The sequence below is a fragment of the Dysidea avara genome, chromosome 1 (assembly GCF_963678975.1).
Source record: "Dysidea avara chromosome 1, odDysAvar1.4, whole genome shotgun sequence".
In the NCBI taxonomy this organism is placed as follows: domain Eukaryota; kingdom Metazoa; phylum Porifera; class Demospongiae; order Dictyoceratida; family Dysideidae; genus Dysidea; species Dysidea avara.
In genome coordinates, this window is record NC_089272.1 from 34,438,309 (window position 1) to 34,447,943 (window position 9,635).

General features: G+C 34.6%; 1 protein-coding gene across 1 annotated transcript; it reads right to left on the reverse strand.

Moving 5' to 3' along the window:
* Window positions 1–5,301: 5,301 nt before the first annotated feature.
* On the reverse strand, window positions 5,302–9,576 carry LOC136262953 (uncharacterized). Its single transcript, XM_066057374.1, has 6 exons — window positions 9,409–9,576; window positions 8,084–8,392; window positions 7,640–7,933; window positions 7,011–7,102; window positions 6,479–6,858; window positions 5,302–6,101 (listed from the first exon to the last, which is right to left on the reverse strand). The coding sequence occupies exons 1-6, from the start codon at window positions 9,470–9,472 to the stop codon at window positions 5,666–5,668; spliced, it is 1,575 nt and encodes a 524-aa protein (XP_065913446.1). The 5' UTR covers window positions 9,473–9,576; the 3' UTR covers window positions 5,302–5,665.
* Window positions 9,577–9,635: the final 59 nt, after the last annotated feature.

The window sequence follows — 9,635 nt, forward strand, 5'->3', positions numbered from 1 at the left end:
TGATGGAAATTGGACTGATTAGCAAATATGAGGGATACATACAAACAATGTACTGATTGAGTGATTTTTGACACTATAGTGTCCATATGATTAGCTAACACTGCTTTTCCTAGCAGGAGGAAACAACATTGCAGTACGTATTAAACATGTGAAGACTGCAATAAAATTTTACTACGGTATCACACATTACATTAATATAATAATTATATCAATCAAGCAATAAAATTATATTAACTTTAACAGTGCTTCCTAGTCAGCAATACGTATTTCTCTGAACAAAGTTTATCTTGTGTTTGAGTAGACAAATAAATGACTGTTATAATAGAGCTTATTTCCCTACCACCATTTAAAGTGCAATATCTATCTCATGGTAAAAAATCATAAAACATTATTTGTTCTGTGAAATGCAGTAAATCAGTACAGCCTCATTAGCAAGAAAATGAATCTATAGCTACACTACAACATGTACTGTATGTATACTATTCTTGATATGCAGTACTGAATACACTTGGTATCAGACCAACCCAAGATAAATTTAATGGTATACATACATTGAACTGTTAAAGTACCATCAACTACTTTATCTTTTAAAATGATATCACTGCCTAGTATGATTGTACAGTTTTTTTATGCAAAGTTGCAAACACAATAGCTGCATATAGCTACAATACATACGTTCATATATATAATGAATTAATGAATTTGACAAAATACTGTACATGTATTGTGTATGTATATTTGTGTCAGTTGTACAACAACTCTTGTTAATGTATACACACATATATAGTTACGTATGTATGCATAATGTGCAATGAATATGGTGGGGAATATACACTGTGTCTATCAAGTGCTGACAGTAGCATTAACTTGTGCCATTGGTATATAACCACAGTGGTGTTAGCACTAATTAACCATAATCAAATAAACCAGTCCCTTACTACAGCCAGGTAGCAGGTATGAGAAAAGGAATTAAATTGATTGGTTAGCAAACCACTGCATGACAGCAATAACATTGTTGAAGTACCCACAACTGCCACCATACCAACTTGTTAAATAACAATTTATAAATAATATATGTATATTACAGTTGATAATACTCAAGGGAGTAAAGTTAGAGCAATTTTAAAGAAATTCAAGTATAAGTGTATAAGTAATACCTTTAATAATAGTACTAATGCAAATGAAGCCTGAATGCACATGAGTAACAAACTTAGTTGCACCATTTTGAACTTCATATAATACTTATAAACACACACACACAACACAACACAACACACACACAACACACGCACACACACACAACACACGCACACACACACAACACAACACTGTGAAAAAAGAGGGATACAAGATGGTATTTCCAGTGGCTTATTGAATACAAAAAAGCTTGATATAACCTGTATTGTACTAAGAATCTCACATAAGGCTTTAGTTAATGTGTTAAACATACTGAAACCATATATGTGATGGTATAGTGTGGGAATTATATTAGATATAAGCTATTTGAGGTAATGTGGTAAATAAACTGAAACCATATATGTAATAGTATAGTATGGATTATACTAAAGTATAAGATGAGTATAATGCAGGATTTATATTACGGCTTATTTGTATTCAATAAGCCACTGGAAATACCATATTATATCCCTCCTTTTTCACAGTGCAACATACACACACAACACAACACACACACACACAACACACACACACACAACACACACACAACACACACAACACAACATACACACACACAACACAACACACACAACACATTCAACATACACACACACACAACACAACACACAATACAGCACACAACACACACACACACACACAACACAACACACACGCAACACAACACAACACACACACACAACATACACACACACACAACACAACATACACACACAACACAACATACACACACACAACACAACACACACATGTGAATGCATCAAGTAAAAATCAGGAATTATTCACACCCAATATTTTTTCTCTTTATTAATATCACTACACAAGGCATTAGCTACATAGTATTAAGTTTTGATGTAATTTTAATGTAATAATTGATGGCATCATGTAACAGTTTGACTACATACACATTTTTATTGAAATTCTTTATCAAAATACAAATGGCAGCAACGTTCATATGCTATAGTGCACAGACTTGAAATAAGGTTCATCAGATTTGCTACATCAGTTACAGCAAGATACCATTTAGTTTTTGTTGATAGGACCAACCATTCCAAAGATATGAATATGTGAAAACAATGTATGAACATTGAGGTAATGAAGGACAAATTAACTTCAACTTTTTCTTGGGATTTCAAAAATGTGTTTTTTTCCTGGAATTTACTTGATGCATTCACACATAATGTATACGGTTCAAACAATTTCTAAATTGCATTATGTGAATAGTTAAATGAGACACTGCGGTATATATGAGTGGCCAGAATGCAGATGTGAAAACTACATAGAACATCAGCACTTTGACTGAGTTTTAAAACTTTTAGGATTTGTATAATACTTTGTAAGAGCCTATGGGTAATAAGTACTGCAATACCATGTACATTCTGAATGTTGTCACCACCTAGAGTGAAGTGATAAAAGTTACTGTACATGGAAAAAACATACAGTATCTATATTATGTACTTTACTGCTGTACAATGTGTGCCATTGACGTTTCTAAGTCAGCATGCTTGAATGAAGTGCTGACATGTCTAGTTTCACATTCCTACTCCCACTGTAAGGATGTACATTACATTAATAAAATTATAAACCAGTACCCACATGTAACCACTTTGGTCATTTATCACATTGCATATAATAACATCAACACTTCCAAATGCCACTCTTTGGAGTTGTTTTGAGGTGTTATAATAATATAGCTACAGTGTAAGGTCTGATGCCATAATTTAGAAAGTAGACTTACAACATACTGGATAGCTACAAAACATAGTAGGATGCTTTCGTTTTACAGTAGGGGCAGATTTTGAGTTGCAGAAAACTTGTCAGTCAAATAATATTTGAGCATGTCAATTAATACCTTATAAAATAAAACAATTCAAACTAACAAAAAACAATAATTTCTTCAGTCTGTTACAGTAGCTACCAGTATAATTATTCATTATGTGCCATCATTGCCATAATTATAATAAGCACACAATTGAAAACATATGGCTATAGGATGGTTGGTTGATACTGCATGCTTAGAGCTATTGTAAAAAATACCTACAGTATGACTACGGTGCATTCACTCAATTAATACATTTACGCCAAACAGACATTAGAGAAGAAAACTATAGAGATCAAGGCTTACTTCCTGTATCAGAAAGCATTAATTTGAGGTAAATGGGTATCAATAGGAATGCTACAAATTTGCAGGAATGTGAATGTACCTGCCTCACAGTGTTACCATAATAATTGTATTGACTCATCTGTAGTGTACATACTACAATGGTATTCCCACCCAAAACCCATTTTGGATTGGACATTCATCTTCCTTGCTAGCAACTTAACTGCTACAATTTTCAATTATTTAATATTCAGCATAATCTATTCAGTTATATGAGTGATACAGTATGTGTTTCTACAAAGGTGACTGTACGTATGTACTGCATGAATGCATACATGTGCACAACTCATGATCAGTTAATTATATGTTGCTTATGCAGGTACTAACTAGATATATGGCTGTATCATTTTTCTTCAACCCCACCATATATGTGACCAGATTTGTGAAAAGGGGTCTTCAACACACGCCCAATTCTATGACTTGGAAGACCATATCTCAGTGCTCACGAAACATATTAACCTGAAAAATTATCTATTGACTAAGCTATGTTGGCGCTAACTACTACCAAATTTCAGACTTTTTCCAGTCTGAAGTTATGAGTCATAAAAGTTGGTAAATTGGATGTATGTACAAGATGCCTTTTCACAGATCCAGTCGCATATGAGAGGCAATAGTTACTGTGGTGTTCTCTTTGCTTCTCCTGTAATATATACCATCTCCCACTTCTGCACATCTGTGCACAATATGGAAAACTACTCTTAGAAATGCATTTTGAGTATCAGTTTAACCATGCTTGTAGAAAAGCTCATCAATGTGCTTACTTGTAGTAATGTGTTTCTGTGTGTTTTTGTGTTATCTGTTTGTCATGTTCACAATACTGTAACAGTATATAATTTGTGCCCTCTACTTAAAATAGCTACGATGATGTTAATAAGTTTTAATAAATGGGTTGTGGTTAGCTAATTTTAAAATTATCAAAGTCTGATGCATACTATATAAGGGTTTGGTTCTATATGTCTAAGAGCAATTTAGTTGCACCGATCTCTACTCCTAATACATACAGTGTTATCATGCAAAGTCTCCACAAAGTTGACTGGTTATACTGTAGGTACTGTATGAATACTGAATCCTTATTATGTGGGAAGACTTTTCAGAGAGAAGAGTTGGTTAAGACTAGTTGGCATGGAGTCCCTCGAGTTCATTGCTATTTTGCATGCACACTGTATCAAAGTAAGTTTATCTACCCCTAAAAAACAAGAAACTACAAGTACCTGTAACCCAATGTAAAAACAGCTCAGTTGTAGAGAAGGTCCTCATGAATCTAAAATCTATATATATGTGATATCTTGAGCAGCCAAAATCGATCTAGCTATAACTACCAATCTATGTAAGAACACTTTGGCTGTAAAACAAGTGTACCTGTGAAAGTAACTGGCAACTGAAACAGCTCACTGCTGATATCTGAGTGAATGTTGATATACAACTAATTGCAGTTAACAAAGTTTAACATTGAATCTTAATAATTCAGGTGGATTTTTTTCACTGGCATGAAAATATTTTAGAACGCTAATAGAATTCTCAGAAGCATTTTATTAACATACAGTAAAAAGTAAATACTGTATGCAACCCTGGAATTTTCTGTACGAGATATGCAGCTACCCTGTAGTACATTGTAGATAAGCATACTTTACCTACACTGTAAGTGTACTGTAGTTGCTCAGAATTTACTGTATGCCTACTGTATAACTTAGCACTAAGTATTCATTAGACTTATCTTCCTAACACCTATACAATTGTTTGGCAACAGCCGTATGTATACCATTAAATTGTGTTAATTAAATTGCAATTCAAAGCATTGGAATTTTACACCCAAATGTGCAGTTTGTAGTAACACTACACTGTAAACATTCTTCCATATACTTCCAAATGCCTAAAAGATATGCACGTAACTAAGCAACTGTACGCATCTAGCTACATTCAGTAGCTAGCAACCTTTTTCTCACGCATATAATTATGCACATAAATACGTAACATACCATCGTGCAAAGATATTTAGACTTCTATATGTATAAATGAGAATTATAATATAAAAGTACAAAAAGTGTTTTAAAACATACATTTATATCTATATAAAAGCTACAAAAAGCTGTATAATATATTCAACCAAATTAAGATTGAGCTTAAATGGCCTTTAGACACACACATACAAAAGCACATGTAGGATGAGCTGGATATCAGTTATTGGTCAAAATTACATACTAACGTTAGTATGCATTTACATGTATAACTTTTATAGCTGTGTCTAGTACACAAGTGTATATATATATATATACAGGATAACAAAAAATTCTGTCTCTTATACTTCTTATTTTACACTGATTGCTTCACAACATCAACATATGATTCATGTGTGGGTGATGGAACAATTTTTAGATCATCTAGATCAACAGGAGTATGATTTGATGGTATAACAGCTTTTAGATTTCCTACTTTGACTATACCAGTTCCATTAGGTGTTGACACAACAACTGGCTTTTGCTGGCTGCTTCTAATTTTAGCTGCTCGTGGTGTTAAAGGAAAGTATCTGATGATAGTATTGTTTTCGGTTTTCATTGAGTTTGGTTCAACATAACCGCTGGACATGGGAAGGCATTTCTGAACCAGTTTTGGCGTGTTGTTGGAGTTATGGGCATTGGTGTGATATTGTAAAGTGTTGTACCGAGCATCAGCTCCATTTTCCATCACATTAGTTATGGCATCAATTTTGTTCATAATGACCACATTATTGTCTGTATTATGAGCACGCCTGCATTAAAAGACACACTTGGTGGAATATATGCATGTATATATATATATCGTACACACACGTATGTGAAGTGATAACTACAGAAAAATCATGGATGAAATTATATGCTTAAATACTAGCTGATCTAGCCACACACACATGCAATACATACTGCAATAAATTTAGGGGGAATTATTTATGCGTATCAGTGTATGTGCACTTTAACATACAAAGCACATACAACGCTGCTGCTATACTCTACAGGACATAGTTATGATAGCATGTATGATTGTTCCCTTTTTGTTTGCATTGCAGATCTTTGCAATAATAATTATTACTGATTCTGCAAAATTTCCAAAGGTACTATACTGTACTTCTCATTAAGCATAGATACACACCTTTTATAGATTATCAGGCAGAGCATGATGATTAATATTAAGAATAAAGCAACTGCGACCATGAGAACAATAAAAATAAGCATAATAAACATTTTTTCATCATCACCATCATCATCATCATTGGGACCACTTGCAACAGTAGGTCCGGTGCAGTTCTGCTCACAAACTTTAATTACACCAATACCAATGTCCAATCCATTAGCATTAATGTTCATATCATTTAGAAGATGATGCAATGTATGATTTGCTACAGGACCAGTGAGAGTTAGCTCAAATATTGCAGTTGTTTTATTTATGCACTCAGTTTGATTGACAGTCACTATGACACTGTGGTCATACTGTGTCTGCACAAAATTTGACAGAGATTCTGACAAGCTGGTCTGAAATATGAAAACAAAATATGCAGTAAAGCAAGAGTATTTGTGCTCATGTGTGTGCTAAATGCTATTTATGTAATACATGCATTACTTTATTATTAACAGTAACATATATCAATCAAACATATACAAATCAGACACGTATATTTCTATACCATAGCTGTCTGGCAAGGTGATACAGCAAAAGTCACTGATAGTTGTACCACTCTCCTAGTTGTTACATTGTAATCAGTATTGTTGATATTTGCTGTAAATAAATGAAAAAAATTTTCAGCATCACATAATGTGCATGATATACTTGTATGTATAATTATGTTACAGCAGTGTATGTGGCTTTTAATTTATATTATTATTATGAAAGATATTGTTTAAAGTTAGGTTGGTGGTTATAGGGAGGAACATCGGTTACACACATGGGTAATATACATTAGCCACATTAGCAAATTTTTAATGATCACGTGTACACAGGAAACCACTTGTGGTTTTAATTGGAAATACCCATCAATAATATTTTTTTGCCAACACCGAAGTATTCCCCTTCATGCTCTTAATAATATGATGAGTATTCTGCGTAGCTACATGTATTTGTTAATACAATATTATATATATATATTATGGTATTAAAATTTAGCAGTGCAATAATAGGAAATTTTACATACGGTACACAAGCATGTGCATAGAAACACAAAGTTCCATAGGCAAACACTGTAACTGAACAGTTATTGACATGTACAGTATGTAAAGTCCAGTACATTATAAATATGCACATAAAAATCATGAATACCTTCCACATTCTCTGATACATTTAACACAATGTGGTCACTACGTGATGACCGTGCGCTTGTAGCCATACAAGTGTAAGCTCCACCATCATTCATTGTCAAGTTTGGTAGTGTCATCGTGAACAGTCCAAGAGAAACATTAAGTACCACATTGTCTCCAAGCTGTTCAATGCCATCTCTTATCCATCTGAATCGCGCAATAGGCACACCCTGATTAATAATACTACATGCCAGGGTTATTTCTGATCCAACTTCTGCTGTGTAGTTTGAGCTATTAGCTTTAATGGTTGGTGGTGCTATACAGACAACAAAGTAATCCGTGTATTAATTTTACATTTCTATTTATGACTATATAATATGCACATAGCTATGTATGTGCAGAATGTACACTGTAACTATGCTGTCAACTTTATCAAAGATCTATAGGCAGTATATATATAGCGTACTTGATATTGTTGCAGTAGTCAATGTTTCACTGCACTGCCCACTCTGTGTACAACAGAAATAGTGGCCTTGATCTTCTGCTAACAATGGATTAAATTTTAAAGTGTACCCTCTTGAATACACTGTCCCAGAGCCAGCACTGATAGTAACATTAGAACCGTTGTCATAATATCGATACCAGACTGCATCAGTGATGTATGAGTAGAAATGTTCTCCATTATCACTTCTATTTTGGCATCTCACTGTGCCTTGGCCTCCATCCAGTACATACAACTGTTGTGGAGATGATATTATTTTACTCCCAGCACATCCTGTAAAGCACCGATACTGTATAATTAATATTACAGGTTTTTGTTATCGAATGAATTCGGCGCGCTTGCAGTAGCTACATTTGGCATGAATGATTGGTGAAATCGTTCCATATTATAATTATTTAATGTATCGAAGATACACTAGGGATTGTGATTAGCTGCCTGTACCAAAGTGGTAGTTTCTAGCTAGACTTACTATGGTTTTTACGACAACACAGTTTGATTATGCACTTGTCAATTTCATGCCCCACCCCCCACCCCCGGGCATCCCCACACCCCAGGTGGGGATTTGACATTGCTTCTTGTCCCCACCCCTGGGGCAATTGACAGTTGTCCAATTCACTGACCGATTTTCGGTAGTTGCATTTCTAAGCAATAAAATCGCACTTGCTATAATTTTATTACTAGTCGCATGCATGAAATATGCGCTTAGTCATCCTTGAGGTGTTGTCAAATCCCCTACTATGGGGGTGGGGATTTGACAGCCGATTTTTCCCCAGTAGTGGGGAATTTGACACCACGATTTGTCAAATCCCCTGTATTCCCCCACCCTCCCCGGGGGTGGGGCATGAAATTGACAAGTGCATTATATACCGGCTTAGCTAGCTAATCGCGTAGCTAATCATAACTATCGACATTTTGTTTGAATTCTACCTGAGTTTCATGCAAAACTGACTATAGCGAAGTCACTACTGAGCCTTTTCTTTCAAGTGCAAGACTTGTGGCTACTTGTCTATAGTTTTTGTACTGTAGGTAACGGCCAACAAGTGCTATAACAAGCCCAACCAGGAAAACTGAATGATTGCGCATTAGCGACGAAAACCACTGTAGTTTATAATAGCTACTTATCAATAGCTATAGCTACTTATCCTTATCTATAGCTTACGCAATATGGCTATATTATACGAACACATACAGTTAGCTAACAGCAGCTGTTAGCTGCATAGCTATTTCAAGGGATTAAATCATGAATTACATAATAAGTAACAATGTTGCAATTTTATACTGTACATTACCTTTATATTTGGTTAGCCAAAGAAATGAAGTTACCACAACTATCTTCGCAAAGCAAGTAAACATTTGCTGTTAGCTAGCTATAGCTTACGGTGTACGGTAGCTAAAAAAAATATAATTTCCTGGCTATCTTTCTGTTTACACACACCCCGTGCAGCTAGCTGGTTTAGAGACCACTATCTTATATAGCAGGAAGAGTCTCGTGAGTCATCTACTGTCATGGATGGTT